Source organism: Vombatus ursinus, unplaced genomic scaffold, assembly GCF_900497805.2.
Source record: "Vombatus ursinus unplaced genomic scaffold, bare-nosed wombat genome assembly UNPS02014821.1, whole genome shotgun sequence".
Lineage (NCBI taxonomy): Eukaryota > Metazoa > Chordata > Mammalia > Diprotodontia > Vombatidae > Vombatus > Vombatus ursinus.
In genome coordinates, this window is record NW_020954599.1 from 340,690 (window position 1) to 356,952 (window position 16,263).

A 16,263-nucleotide genomic window follows, 5' to 3' on the forward strand; every position below is an offset into this window, starting at 1 on the left:
GGACCAGAAAGATATGGCAGAAGCAGTCATTGCCAACCACATATGAAAGAACATGGAAAATGGGACAAGTACCACAAAGCTGGAGAAGGGCAAGTGTCCCAGTTTTCAGAAAGAGGTATGCAAACTATTGGCTGACGAACTGGACATCAAACTTCCTGGGAAAAATTCTAGAAAGGATCATTAAAGAGGTAGCTGTCAAATATTTAGAAAGTGGTGATTAATTATAAAGAGCCAGGATGGCTTCATGGAGAATAGATTATAACAGACTAGCCCCACTTCCTTCCTAGATGAGGGAAATGCTCTTAAGTTTTCTTAGTATACAGCTTATCTAGATCCTTAGCAAAACTTTTTTTAATAGCAAAACTTTTGATACAGCCTCTAACATCATTCTTCCGGATAAGACAGAGAAATTCAGATAAGACCATAATAAAACTAGATAAACTCAAAATTGATTGGATGCATGTAAAGAGTAGCTGGTTCAGTGTCAATAGGGCAGGTATCCAGCAGAGTACCTTCAGGGACAGCTTGGCCCTGTGCTGTTTAGTATATATATATTTTTACCAATGACTAGAATAAAGACATAGATAGCATTCTCTTCAAATGTGGACTGTAAGCTTAATATTAATTAGCAATGTGATATGGTAGCCAATTAAGAAAGGCATAGCTTCCAGGAAGAGAGGCCATAGCTCCACTTTACCCAGACATCATCTGTCATAGTTTATTCAGTTCTGATTGCCAAGCTAGAGACTGTCAAAATGAGGGCAACCAGGATTTTGAAAGGCCTGTGTTCTTGTTGAATACAGATTAGCTGAAGGAAATGAAGATGTCTGCCCTTGGAAAACTTGGGGGCACATGGTCAGGGAAGTTCAAGCATCTGAAAGGCTTGTCATGTGGTTGAGGTATCAAATCTGTTGTTTGGTTTTAGAGTGCCATATCAGAAGCAATGAATGGAAATTGGAAAAGAAGCCAATATAGACTTGATACTAGGAAAGATTTCCTGACAATTAGCTATCCAAAAAGTAGGAAGGGCTGCCTCTGGAGGTCATGGGGTCCCTGTCATCGTGGGTCTTCCAGTAAAGGCTGCATGACCCCTTCTGGATGTTTTAGTGGGGATTCCTTTGGTGTTTAGATTGGCCACCAAAATTCCTTCCAATCTTAAATTCTGTGACTCACTGAATATTATACTATAGTGTAATCATGACTAAAGAAAAACGTTTATATCCAAATTGTATTTCCTAGGTTAAAAGGTTATTTTTAACTAGAGTATATTCCCTTATACCTATCTCAGAAAGCAACCTTATTGTGTTTGGGTAAATAACTGTCAAAATAGCTTGGAATTCAAATTTTCACATTTTCTTTTAAACTCTTTCTTCCTCCAAACTTCCCTATTTCTGTTGAGGGTACCATGTTTGAAGTCACCCAGGTTTATTGCTTCAGTCACCCATGACTCTTCTGACCCCTCTGTAACATCCCTTGAATCTGTCCCTTCTCTTCACTTGCAAGGCCGTGGCTCTTATTCAGGGCTTCATCAGCTCTTGCCTGGAGTATTATTACAATAGCCTCCTTCTTGGTCTCCAAGTGCCTAGTCTCCCTCCTTTCCAATACATTTGGCCCATTGCTGGCAAAAGTAATCTTCCTAAAACCCAAGTCTGTTTCTTTCCTGCTCTAGGATTTTCAGTATTGTCCCTCCCCCCATTTTTTGTTTCTAGAATAACATGCAAATTCTTCTGCCAGGCACTTACATAACCTCACTCTGCCTCCCTCCGGCCTTATTTCATGTTACTCTCCCTTTATAAACTTTGCCCAGTTGTACCCCAAACTTGACATTCCAGGTCTGTTCTCATTCCTTGGTACAAGTTCTTCTGTGTCTGGAATGTCATTCCTCCTTGAGTCTGGTGCCACTGATGTGCAAAGCCTTTTCTGAGACCCCTAGTTGCTAAATGTTCTGTCCCACTTCATCATATAAATAAATAAATCTTTTATTTACTTAATGTTGGGTTTCTTTGGTGTGTGAATTGACCTCAAAAGCCAATGAATACGCATAACTCTCAAATGGGCTATCCCCAGATGAATATAAGATCGTCATAAGAAGTAACATTTCATTTCTCGTCACTGCTTGGGATAATGTAGGCATTTGTTAAGCTATGTATTTAGTCAGCACTTGGTTGTTGAATTCAAAACCACAAAATTTCAGAACTGGAAGGGACCTCAACATCTGCCACCATTGATCCAACCCATATCTGGGAAAAAAAAAATCCCCTCTACAACATACCAGACAAGGGTCATTCAACTTTTATTTGAAGACCTCAGGTCAAGTGGTGGTGTGTGTAGGGGATTGGGATATCTCCCAAAGCAGCCCCTCCCACTTTTGGTTAGATCTCATTGTCAGAAGTTTTTCTATACAAAAAGCCAATTATCTGCCTTTTTTTTTTTCTTTTTACAATTTCCATGAGTTGCTCCTAGTTCCATCTCAGAACAAATCTAACCTTTTCACATGACAGCCTTTCAAAAATACTCAATAATTGTCATACCCCAGAGATCCCTTCCTTTTTTCAAACAACCTTCACTATCTTAGCTGCCCTTTTCCTAGACTCTCAACAGTTTATTAATGAAGGCAGAATGATGAAGGGGGAAAAGACTCAATCTGGAGTCAGAGGTCCTGAGGTCAACTATTGGCTCTGGGGCTTACTTCTCCCTTTGAAGTTGGGCAAGTCTTCTTGGTCCTCAGTTTTCTCATATGTAAAATAAGGGGCTTGACTAAATCATCTCCAAGATCTCTCCCAGCTCTTTTATGTATGATCGGTCTTATATGTCCTTTGTAAAACGTCATGCCCAGAACTGAACACAATTCCAACAGATGTGATCTGAACAGGGCAGAGTACAGTGGAACAATTGCCTACTTATTCACATGCCTTTCTTCATGCATCTCAAGAATGATTTAGCTTCTTGGCTGCCATATGTCATTGTTAACTGCTGCTAATTGCATTTGCAATTAAATAAATTCCCTAATTCTTTTTCATATGAATTGCTGTCTGGCCACATATCTTGTATTTGTGAGGTTTTTTCAACATGTGTAAGACTACATTTATTCCTATTAAGTTTCATATTATTAAGATTCAACCCAGTGTTCTAGCCCATCAAGGTCTTTTGGAATCCTGAATGCCATCCAGTGTATGTTACCTATTTCTCCCACCTTTGTGTCAGCTATGAATTTGACAAACGTGTCAACCTGGTCTTTATCCAAAATGTTAAAATCCTTGAGGCATACCATTGAAGACTTCTTCCTACGATGACATAAAGCTATTAATGCTGACTCTTTGGGTTTAACCCTCAATCAGCTATAAATTCTTCTGTATTTTGTCATATAACTTACACCTCTCCATCTTTTCCACAAGAATAGCATGCCAAATCCTTGGCTAAAACCTAAGTAAACTATAGCTACAGCATTGCCCTATTTTAAAAGCCTAATAACCCTGACAAAAAAAGGAAATGAGGTTAGTCTGGCATGACCTGTTTTTGATGATGCCATGATGACTCTTTGGGATGACTCCTGCCTCTTCTAGAAGAATTTAAAGATGTTTGAAATAAATTTAGAAATTGATCTAGGTGAATGATCTTAAATTACTTTCAGGTGCAACATTCAAATCAGTTTACTATTATTATGCTTTTGAAATTGTTAACCACTATTTTATTTCAATTTTTTTTTTTTGGCAATTGAGGTTAAGTGACTTGCCCAGGGTCACACAGCTAGTGAGTGTCAAGTGTTTGATCTGAGGCCGGATATGAACTCAGGTCCTCCTGACTCCAAGGCTGGAGCTGTATCCACTGTGCCACCTAGCTGTCCCAACAACTACTTTATATAGAAGCACTTAGTTACCTAGTACCAGTCAAGGAGTAAGAAAGATCAAGACAGAAATGCTGGATATTCTCTTAGAAAATCTTTGGAAATTACATCTAGAATAAGCAGTATCTTTACTTTTAAGGAGCAACACAGTAGCAGATACAGCTCATCAAATTGTGAGCACTTAATCAAGGCACACACAGGTAGGAATCCCTAACCTTTATTACCTTGTTTTTGTCTGGAGGTACCAAAAGAGAATTGGTAAGTCAACATATATACTGAATATCCACTCTGACAGAAATGATAAGGAAGATGCTATTAGGGGAACAAAAGAAATAGGCATAAACTGCTGTTTTGACAAACTTTTACAATCCACTCAAATTATTTTAAATATATGAAAGATGAAACTAAAAACACACCCAAGAAAACACTGTATCTAAACAAATCCAGCTGTAAGGAGATTGGTATACACATAAATACCAGGAAGATGCTGGAGTGATTAGAAATTGATCTTTTTTATCAAGAATTCTACTTTTCTTTACTCAGTGGAAACAGGATCTGGATTCAAGGAAGGCTATGATTAACAACAGGGGAAGTCTTTGTAAAAAGCTTTATTATATGAACTGATTTAAATTTTATGGGTAGTAGGGGATTTCCATTTCTGCTTCAGACTCTCCCTCTGGTTCCTGCAATAAAGTCTAGTATTATGAAAATAGCCTTATGTATTTTGCAATAAGGTAGTGTGATGGTGGCCACTATCAAAAGGAAAATACCAGTAAGATCAAAAGTAATTGAATATTTTAAGCAAGAATGGTATCTTCTATAAACAGAAATCTTTTCACCTCCTTTTATTTTCTCAGAACTCTTGTCTAATACATCTGTACAAAATGGAAGTCTGATACACCCATTCCCTTTGACGCTCAAAGTCCATCTCTGTATTAAAAGATCACGACTTTGGGGCTCAGGGACAGCCCCAATTATGTGTAAGCCAATTCAGCTTCTTCCATTATGCACTCAACAATAGCTATGACACGGCCTTAGACATCAGCTTCAGTAACAGCAGACAGGTACATGCCATAGTTATCATTTTCTGGGGCAATATACTTAAAAGCATGGGAAATAGTGATGAGGGGGGTTGTTCCTCAGAAGGCCCTCTTGGTGGCACGTTATCCGATTTCTTTTTCTGTACCTGTTTTATTAATAAACAGACCATGTGCAATAGCACCAACCTGGACCATTATAGGTACCGAAAACCCTCGGCCAGCGGGAGGGGATGAAGGACGGGAGACGGGCCGGTGCTGTAGGGCACTTTCGGGTCGCCAACGTTCTTTAAAGCCCCCCGCCCCAATCTATGTCGGTGAAATTAACCTTTTAGTGGGGGCCACTTACCTGGGGGGAGCGGGGAGGGGGCGCGGGTTTTATTTTATTGTTAGGGAGATTCGTCATTACCTAGCCAATCCAAGGGGGTCGTTGGCCGAAGCAGCGGGCCAGGCCGCCCACCCCCCCTCCCCCCAGCCCGGGGCCGCGCGCCCTTGTGAGCTCAGTCGTCTTTGAGGCCGCAGGCGGGAAAAGCCGAGGCCCCTGCGTGGCAGTCACTGGCCCGGGGCCCCGGCTCATTGTTAGCCAGGCCCCGCCACCCCGGGCCGTCAGTCCGGCGCTGGGTGACCAGGGCCGCCGGGTGCTGCTCCGGGGGGGGGGGACTGGCCTCAGGCGCCTGACGCGGCCGGACAGCGAGCACCGAGCCACGGGCCTCCGAAGGCCGACTCCCGCCCCCGCTGCTAGAGCCCGCTTAGGACAGGCATGGCCGGGAGGCGCCGGCGCTAGCCGCGCTCGCCGCGTCCGCCGCCCGTCCCCGCTGCTCCTTTCCGTTCACTAATAAATAGAAAAGAGAATGAAGGCGGCCGTGAGGACCAGGGCGGCGGGAGGAACCAACGACTCCCAGTGAAGGCGGCCCGGAGCCTTGCGGAGGCGCGCAGCCAATGAGGTTTCTTCCTGTGAGCTGAGCCCACGGGGATGATGGGAAGCCGGGGGAGCCGGGGGCCGGCGGCGCACCGGCAGCTCTAACCAGAGGAAGAACGCAAGACGGAGGAGACCCCCTCCCGCAGCAGCCTCACTTTCGCAGCCAGACCGAGCCCCACCCTCGCCTCACCTTCCTAGCCCCACTCACTCACCCGCCCGCCGCGCAGCGCCGCACCGCCTCCGCAGCCACGTGATCAGCCCTTCTCTTCCCAGCCTTCCTTCTCACTTAAGGGGAGGTGAGGGAGAGGAAAAAAAAAAAAGACTCCACTTCCCAGAAGCCCTCGGTTACCCACGCACCCGCCACCTTGCGCAGGCGCTGCCCGGGCCAAACGGACACGTTCGTCACGTGGGGGGCGACCGGCCAATCCGGTTTGAATTTCATTTTTTTACTCTCACCCCCCCTTCAGGAGCGGTTGTCTGATCAGATCGATCTAAGATGGCGACTGTGGAACCGGTGAGTGTTGCCTTCGGCCCCCCCCCACCCCCACCCCCCACCGGGTCCCCGCGCCCGGTTCCCCTGGGGCCTGGGAGACTCCGCGGGACTGCGCTCCCAGCGCGCACGCAACTCCTCGCCGCCCCCTCCCCCTCTGTCGGGCGCTGACTCCCTGGTGGCGGCGGCGGCTGGGGGCGCCGGGGAGGCGGCGGCGGCGTGTAACGCACACATTCTAGTGGGGGCGGGCGAGACGAGAGAAGAGAGGTGGGGGAGGGGCGGCGGGGAGCCGGCGGCGGTGGGAGCGCGAGGTGCCCGGATGGGGGAGGGGGAGGGGGCCGGGTGGGGAAGTTGCGGGACGCGGGGCTGGGGGCCCAAGCTGGGGGGGGAAGGGCGTGGGGGGGAGGCGGCGGGATCGGGGCTGGCGGGCCTGGGGCGAGCTCGTGAGGCTCCCTGATGACTGGGTCGAGGTGGACGGGCAGGGTTGGTGGCGGGGCCACCGGCTCTCGTGGGGGCGTGCGCGGGGGCCCCGCGAGGTGTCGGGGGTTGGTGGGAGGAGGCGGCACGCGCCGAGGGCCTGGACTACGCCGGCCGCGGGGCGAAGGGGCGGGCGCCAGGGCTCGGGGAGCGCGCGCGGGTCCCCGGCCGGGGCTGGCGGCGCGTGGGGCCGAGGGCGGGGGGCGGCTCCGCCTCGCGCTGGGCCAGAGCGGCTTTTGGGGGGGAAGGAGCGTGCGAGAGCCGGGGCGGGAGCACATTGTCTTCGCCCCTGGGCGCCGGCCCCGGCTGTCAGGAGGAGCGAGGGGAGGGGAGGGGGGCGGTCGCGGCCCCTGCGGGGCCTAGTTCACGCGCGGCTGGGGCCGGGCCGGCTTAACGCTTCGGGGTTTCCACTGCCCTCCATTCATTCATCCTTGCCCCCGTTCAGCGCATTGCGCATGCCTTGGAGGAGTGGGAAGGAGGCCGGAACCTCCGATTCCTCCGAGTCCAGATGGATTGGGAAATTTGCCCTCTTGGGCTGTACTTGGGAGGGCGGAACTTCTTACAGAACTGGGTCTTTTATTTCTTGCCGGCTTCTTCTCCCCACCTTCCTCGATCCCCTCCCACTCAATTTCAAACAGGCCTCATCTTAGACTGTGAGAAACAAAGTGATCTACGGTAGGAAATACACTCCCCTCCTCTCCCCAAAGGGAGATTGAAACATGTGTCACTCGTTGTGTGGGGCTTGCCATCAGCCCTACTGGCTGAAACCTCTAAGCCCCTACGTGGCAGTTTTAAATCTATGTAACACCCAGACTCTCAAGCACATCAGTGATAATTGGACTGAATGATCAGTTTTATAGTAAATAACTTGAGATCTTAATAATTCCTTCAGAACTTTTTCCTTTACAATTATCAGTTTTCTCCATTTTGTTGAAGAATACTTTCCTAGTCCCCCACCCCAAGTTGTGTTCATAGGGACCATAAATTTCTGTCGTACTTGTTATGTATTTAGAAAAGTAGTTACAGTTGCGAAAAGTACTTTATCATTGAACATACTTGTTTTCTTTTTGTGATTGAAAAACCTGTTACCCTACCTGTGTACTAACATTAAACTTGCTTGATTTTTTTATACACACATACATGTGATTTAAATTGAGTTCATTTTATATAGGAGAAACTGAGGTCCAGAGATATTAAAAGATGTGGCCTGGTAAGTATCTGAGCCAAGATCTCCATAGAGGTACTCGGCTCCAAATTCAGTGCTTTTCCTAATGTACCTTACTACTTTCGTCTGGGCCTTCTTACGAAGTAATTCCCCCAGACCTGCACAGAATAGGTTTTTTGAGTAGTCGTAATTGCTTCTTACGCTACATTGATGCTTTTTGATAAAGGGCTGATGCCAGTATAATTTTTAAGACAAATGTTGGGGAATAAATTTGTTAGCTTTAGAGCTCTTAAGGTTCTGCAACAAAAAGAAGCAGAATGTTTAATTTTACTTATTAACATGGTGTTAACTTTTAAAATATTTTCAGGTTCTTGTATCTATTTCAAACTGGTGTAGCATCCACTGTACAAGGTTACCCATGGAACCAAGCTAGTAGTTGGAGTAAATAGCTTTTAAAATAGTAGTGTAATTCCATGAAAGATTCTTAATCTCTTGGGCTTTCCAAAACTGTACACTATTGCTTTACCATATAGCCAGTTCAGAGAACAAATTAAACAGTTCTGGATTGCATTCTACCAGATCTGCAGCCTATAATTTGAAACACTAGCATGTTGATTCAGGGCTGATTCAGGTGGCTTGGGAATCTTAGCGTGTTGATTCAGGGCTGATTGAGGTGGCTTGGGAATCTCACAATGAGCATTTACTACCATGATTTCTTTCTACCTGTCTGAATTGCAACAAATAATGAATCATTTGAGTTTTGATACTGCTTTTGTAACATTTGATCTTATGGAAATACAGACATCAAAAATATGTAACCTTTTGGTTTAGGGTTTACAAAATATCAATATGTTTGATAGTGTTTTCAATTCTGAAACAGACTTAGTAATATCTAAACATTTGAGAACAATTTAAAGTTTTATCTAATAACCCAGCAAAGTATATAATTAAAATGTATGTTTTGTTCTTATTTATGTGTTTTAAACTTAAAATTCAAATTATAAAGTTCTCTTTCATAGACTATCAAGTAATAATTTAAAGAAAGTTTTACAAATAATTATGTTCACCTCTGGTTCCAGTTTGGCTTGATTTAGTTTAGTAATGATGCTTCCTAAGCCATGACCTCTATTCTTTAGCTCTGTAAACAGAATTGTACGTTGAGTCAGACTTCATTGTAGTATTTTAAGGGAAAACAACTTTTGTATAAAAATCTTAAATTCATCATGATTAAATCTTAAGCTAGCATTTTATGCATATGTAAAATGTATTCTTTATGGTTCAACTTCTTCTGAGGAGAAGGACACCTGCCCCTTGGACACAGAATGTGTGACACTTTCTTTTTTCAATTTTCCTTTGTGGAAAGAGAACATTTAATTTTCTCATTTCTTGAGAGTTTTCTGTTGAAGTAAATTGTTTGAGTTAGAATATAACTTTCCTCTTTTGTCCTTTTAGTTATTTCATGGCTAGTCCACAACCAAATATTGCTAGTACGGGTGATGGGTGTATTTGACAGTTTTCCTTTTTGTGAGGTTATCAGCTTTTTCTTTTCTGTACTTTTAATATAATAAATGTTATGTAATGTGTATAAAGTATTAATATTTTGTTGTGTGTAATGTTTAATAATATAAGCCTTTTTAATTTGGTTTTTATGGTTCTCTTTGACTGAGATGCTAAGTACCTTTGGAGGTATGGGCACTTTGTAGTTGCTTAATACATTCTTGTTGAATACAATTCTGGATTTCTTGGGGGTGGGACATTTATGGTTAAGGAACTTAAGAGTCTAGTATATGTAATTTCAGACTTTGAGTTGAATTGCTTGTTTATTAACCTCTTCCTTTAGGTTGTCTTTCAACCCTAACTGTATGTTAATATTCTGTAAACCTGGTATTTAGAGAAACTTTTCTTTGATCTCTTTTTCATTTTTTTGTAGTATTTAGAAAAGCAACTTCAATGCTCCTCCTACAGATTTATTTACTGGGGGAAAATACTTAAATTGCATGTGTACATAATTTAATTCTGTAACTGTGGGTAATAGATGCTGGTTGGCTGGCATACTTTTGGGCAAGTTTTAAAGAAAACAGCATTTGAAAATTTAGATTTTTAACATAAAATGGTTAAAGAGACATCTGTTGAATAAAGTGAAATCATATCTTTAAAGTGGTTGGATTTGTACAGCATAGAAAATTTTAGCCAAGAACCCAGTGTATTAAATTTATATGAAAATGGGTGACTTTGATTTTTGATTTGATAATCAGTTCTGTAGTAGCCTTGCTGTTATAGGATAATAGATTAAATATGGCAGGGACCCTAGAGTCCATCCAGTTCAACCCCTTTATTTTAAAGGTGAAACTCTTGAAGCCCATCAAGGTTAAGTGACTTGCACAAAGTCCTTAAAAAGAGAAGGGATTTGAACCCAGGTCCTCTGACTCTTGTTCTTTTTACCATGTTCTTTTTACCTCTTCCCTGCTCTTCCTGGGACTTCAAAATTCATATCTGAAAGAACAGTAATATTCCATGAAATAATAATAGCATTTATATAGCACTTTAATATTTGCAAAGTCCTTTACAAATTTTTTTTCATTTGATCCTCACAGACAGATATGGAGGTAGGTGCTGTGATTATGATTATTTGGACTTAGAGATGAGGAAACTGAGTCACAAAGAGGGTTAAGTGACTTGCCCAAGAGTCTCACATATAGTAAGTGCCTGAGGCAGGATTTGAATCTTCCTGATTCCCTGTCCATTGCTCTTTATCCACCGGTGCTGCCTTCCAATACCACAGTTTGTCTAACAATTCTCTGAATAATTGGCACTCATTTTGTTTCCATTTCTTTGCTACTAAATAAAAATGTTGCTATACATACTTTTGTATATGTTGTACTTTTCCTTCTGTCTTTAATCTGCATGGGATAAATCCTGAGTAGTATAGTATGCTGAATCAGTTGGTATGTATAGTTCAGTGAATTTTCTATTTTGATTTCCTATTGATTTCCAGAACAGTTGTACCAATTCACAGGGGCAGCTAGATGGTGAAGTGGATAGAGTGCTGGGCCTGGAGTCAAGAAGGCTAATCTTTGTGAGTTCAAATATGACCTCAGACACTTCTTAGCTGTGTGACCCTGAGCAAGTCACTTAAGCTCTGTCTGCCTCAGTTCCTCATCTGTAAAATAAGCTGGAGAAGGAAATGTCAGTATCTTTGCTAAGAAAACCCTAAATGGGTTCTTGGAGAATTGGACACAATTTGGACAAATTCGCGGCTTTACCAATGTTGCTTTAAGACAACATGTTTTCTAACCACCCCTTCAATATTCACCACTTTTGTTTATTTATATGACTGATGGAACCTCCAAACTTTAGTTTAATATTTTTTTAGTATATCTAGAGCTGGTCTCCCAAGTCAGGAGTATCTGGATTCAAGTCCTTACTAAACTATATAGTGGACGTGACCCTGGTCAGATCACTTTGTCTTAATTGTGTGCTGTAGGCAGTTCTCTAAGACCCTCAAGTTTCAAGGAAGGTGTTTGCTCATCTGGGTCTTTACTATAAAAAAAATTATAGGTCCAATTCTAGTCTCTTTTATTAGTGATTTGGGTCATTCATATGATTGTTGGTAGTTTGTATTTCTCTTAAAAACTCCATGTTTGTATCAGTTCCTTATATATTGGAGTGAATCCTGAATTCTGTTCCAACAACTCTTTGCCGAGTCTCACATATTTCCACATCCAGCCCTCATCTCATGGCTCTCCTGAGCTCCATTCCTCTGTCACAAACCCTCTGCTGAACATCTCTTGGTTGCCCCCATAGGCTTCTTAGACTTAATTTGTATGAAATTGAGTTTATCCCCTCTTATACCTCCCCCCCATCCTCAACATCTCTTTCCCTTTGTCAAGGGTGCCATCAATCTTGCCAGTCACTCAGGCTCGCAACCTTAGTCGGTCTCTGCTCTTCACTCTCCCTCATTCTGAATATCCAATCACTCTTCTCTTGTCATTTCCCCTTCCACAAACATCTCTTATGTTAATCTCCTTTCTAGTTACTCAGCCATCACCACTTCTGGTGGTTCTGGACTGTTCTACTGCAGTAGCCACCTAATTAATCTCCATATAGCTGTTAGATTAATATTCCTAAAGCACAGGTCTGACCAAGTTACTCTCGTGAACAAAAAGCAGTGCCTCTCTGATTGTATCTAGGATAAAATATGAACCCCTTGTCTGTGTGGCATTTCAAGCCCCTCACAATCTGGCTCCATCCTATCTTTTCACACTGATGTTACATTGCTGCTGCCATGTACTCGTATTTGCCAGCCAGCTGACCTCCTAGATATTTTTTATCCACAAGTTTCCATCTCTTGCCTCTGCCACGTACAGGCTGCTCCTGATCTCCCAGTTGCTAATGAATTCCCAACCCCCATTCCTGGTATAGTTTGTTTTTTTGGTTTTTTTGTTATTTACTTTACAGAATTCCTTATATACAACATTTCATCTCCGATGTCTAATCCTTTGCACTGACTGTCCATTATTCCTGGAAAGCATTCCCTTCTTATTTCGGTCACTTCAAGTCCCAGCTCAAGACACAGACTTTTCTGATTACCTAGTTGTTAGCTATTGGTGCCTGCCCTCCCCTTCCCTTTTCCTCGTACATGGTACTTTATTGATCACATGTAAAGGGCAGGAATTCTTTCGCTTTTGTCTTTGTCACACCACCTATCACAGCACCTGGCACATAATAAGCACTTATTCCGTTTGGGTGATATGTTTTGTATTTACTTATTAATATTTGTGTTGTCTTTTCCCATGTTCCTGTTCTTCCCTCCTTTCTCCTTCCCTAATAGAATGTAGTCTCATTGAGAGAGGATAGATATATATATATTTGACATCTTTTTATCCTCAAGCATTGCTTTATCAATGCTTTTGATTTGAATGTTTGCTATGATTTACCCAATCAGCAGCTTCTTTTCTTATTCTAGCTACATTGATTTTTCTTGGAAAAACAAATTTTATATACAGTCAAAGTCATCTCATCTTTTAGGATCCCTTTGACACTTGATTTTTTATTTTGTTTAGTTCTCTAAAATTACCTTTTGGTTGTTTGGTAGCATATTAACTAAAATAGTGTTGTTTTAAAATATATATTGGCAAAATAAGCAATAAATATTTTTCCAATTACGTTTTCCTTGATTACTATAAAGTGTTTTGTAGTTAATAGTGATGAGTATTTTTTTTTTGTAGGTTAACTAAGGATGTATTTTATGCATGTTTTAGTTATTTTTAATGGAATTTCTTTTTCTCTTCCCCCTTGGATTTTGTTATGAGTGTGTTTTTAGTTCATGTGCTGATGATTTTTGTGGGCATATTTTGTATCCTACTTTGCTACAGTTATGTTTTATTGAGTGACTGAGATTCTTTAACTTCATATCATCTAAGTAGAAAAAAATTGATAATTTTGTTCCTTTGCTTGTATTTATTCCCTTTATTTTTTCTTCTTTTTCTTATTTACTGCAGCTAGTTCTAGTACTCTTTGAAATAAGAATGATAATAGACATCTTTGCTTTATCTCTGATGTTATTGGAAAGTCTTCTAGTGTTTCTTCTTTACAAAAAAATGATAGTTTAGGGGTCTGGAGTAGGTAATGTTCATAAGATTACAGAGGGACATAGTGGATAGAGCAGATCTGGAATAAGGAAGAGACCTGCATTCAAGTCAGTCATAATGGCTGTGTGACCCTGGACCAATCACTTAATATCTCTGTGCCTTAGGCACCTTCAAATTGTAGAGCAAATAGGTGTTAATCTCATTTGCAGAGAGATTTCTTTATCTGGAGTGCCTAATACTAATGAAATCACTTGAGTTCAGTCTTCCTACCCTCTCCCCCAAATGCTTATCATATTAAGATCTATTTTATTCTCCTACTTTTTTTTAACGTTAGTAACCTAAAGACTGCTATATTCTGAGAAAGGCTTTTTCTACATTTATTGGTATTCTATAAATGAACTTTTGAAGTAATAGATTACTTATATGTATTTCCTCTACTCACAATATATAACTCCTTCATATTTCTTAATTTGAATGAATATATACCATTGGGTAGTATTATTTACAAGTTCTGATTAAGTTGTTACTTCATATTAACATTTGTGATTTTTTTAAAAAACTCAACTCTTTGTTGGGCTGAAGCTATCCTATTGTCCTATATTCAGTAATAAATGATTTTCTAAATAATTTAGGAGAAACCCAAGAAAGTAACACTGAATTTGGGGAGCAAATAAACTTGAGAAAGCATGCATTAATAATTGGTCAAAAATTTCTTGTCGTGTCTTAAAAGAAAATAAATTTTTACTTCCCCAGTCTGCTTGATTTGACTGTGATTGATATTTGTCAATGAAAGTAGCATTTTTGCCGGTGACAGTGGTACAGCCAGAAAGAATTTATTTATAAGAATAATTTCATACCCACGTTAACTACAAAAGACTTACGAAGATTGTGATCTGTGTCCTGAGAAAGAACTGATGATAGAAATATGTATAGTATGGATTTATATGCTTGTGTACATACATTTGTATCTAATGGTAGCCATGGGGGAGGGGGAAGAAAAAAAAGAAAGTTACATGATGACTTTATTATATATTATTTAAAAGGAAAAGCAAGTTGTACATTATAGATTTGCAGTTTCATGTGAAAAAAAAAAGAATAAATTCCCTAGGCTATGCTAGTCTATTAATTTTTAATAAAATTACAGTGTTTGGTAAATAGATAAATGGCAATTGGCAAAATTTCCTACCGTTTGGGGAACTTGTAAAAGAGCATAACAATTACTTGTTGGAAGTGAATAGGAAATCTTTAAAACCAGAGTTAGCTGTTTATATTTGCAGGGAGTTCTAGTTTTAAATTCAATACTTAACTATTGTAATGGCAGTTAACAAATTGGCTCTATTTAAAAGATTGATACTATTTTTATTAAGAAACCCTTCTTAAGTGGCCATCTAAATAGAATATGGAGCAAATTCTACAGCTTTCACATTAATTTGTTGGTTTCATGTAATGTACGGTTGTAGGCAATAATGAGGAGATAGCGATCACAACTAAAAGAATACTAGAAGTATGTTTAGTTATGTACATTTTTTTTAAGACAATTGAGGTTAAGTGACTTACTCAGGGTCACACAGCTAGTAAGTGTCCAATGTTTGATCTGAGGTTGGATTTGAACTCAAGTCCTCCTGACTTCAGTGCCGGTGCTCTATCCACTGCGCCACCTAGCTGCCCCGTGACATTTCTTACAGCATAATAGTATTGTGTTACATTCATCTACCACAGTTTGCTTAGATATTACTTAGTTTTTAAAAGAGGCAGCCTGAGGCAACCTTTTAGTTTATAGTTCTTTGCTTTTCTTTTTTTCTCTTACCCTCCCCTTCAGCATCAGGAAGTTTCTTTTGCTATTTATTTTGAATATTCTTAGTATTATCCTCCCTCTTGAAAACTCTTTTCCCTTTCCTTATCCCTGCGTCTTTTCCCCATTGAATTTAATATATTTCTACATCAAACTATGTTTGATTCTCTTTGTGCATTTCTGATAAGAATATTCAGTTGATGTCTGCTTCCCCCTATGTTTGCATATTCCTTTCATGCAACCTATTATGAGGACTGGCAAGTCCCATATCCTCCCTTTCTATACCAGTATATCCCTGTTACCTTCTCTTCTCTTGTCCCTGTTCAAACCCATAGAGTTGAACCAATTAACCAGCAGAATCTGTTTTTCTTATTTAGCTCTCTCAGTACCCTCTGAAGGTATTAAGGTTCTGGTGGTATACGTATTTCTTTTCCCCCTATTAAAATGTTAGCACCACATGCATCATCATTACAGTTGCTCCAATAAATTTACTTTTCTAAGTTCCCATTTGGTTCTAGTCTTTTCATCAAAATTTTTTGAAAGTGTCTAATTCTATTAATGGTTCAGTTACCCGACTTTGCAGGGCAAATTATTTTTGGTCTATATCTTTTTGAGATACCGTATTCTGGGGCAGCTAGGTGGCACAGTGGATAGAGCGTCGGCCTTGGAATCAGGAGGACCTGAGTTCAAATCCGACCTCAAACACATAACATTCACTAGCTGTGTGACCCTAGGCAAGTCACTTAACCCCAACTGCCTCGCCAAAAAAAAAAAAACAAAAACAGAAAAAGAGATACTGTATTCTGAGTAGTAGGTGTTGGGTCCTTGGTAATTCTGTACATGGTGTTTGAACTACTGCTTTCTAGATGCCTGTAGTGTTTTTATTTGACATGGAAGCTTCAGATACTATTTATGAAATTGAGTTTGTCTAATTCTTGCTGTTTCATG

At 41.1% G+C, this 16,263-nt stretch overlaps 1 protein-coding gene across 1 annotated transcript in view; it reads left to right on the forward strand.

Moving 5' to 3' along the window:
• Nucleotides 1-6,243: 6,243 nt before the first annotated feature.
• The window catches only part of EIF4E (eukaryotic translation initiation factor 4E), a 48,250-nt gene continuing 38,230 nt past the window's right edge, over nt 6,244-16,263 (forward strand). Inside the window, exon 1 of the mRNA XM_027837435.1 lies at nt 6,244-6,314. Coding sequence (XP_027693236.1) covers nt 6,297-6,314 — 18 coding nt within the window. The 5' untranslated portion in view covers nt 6,244-6,296. The remainder of the gene's footprint in view (nt 6,315-16,263) is intronic.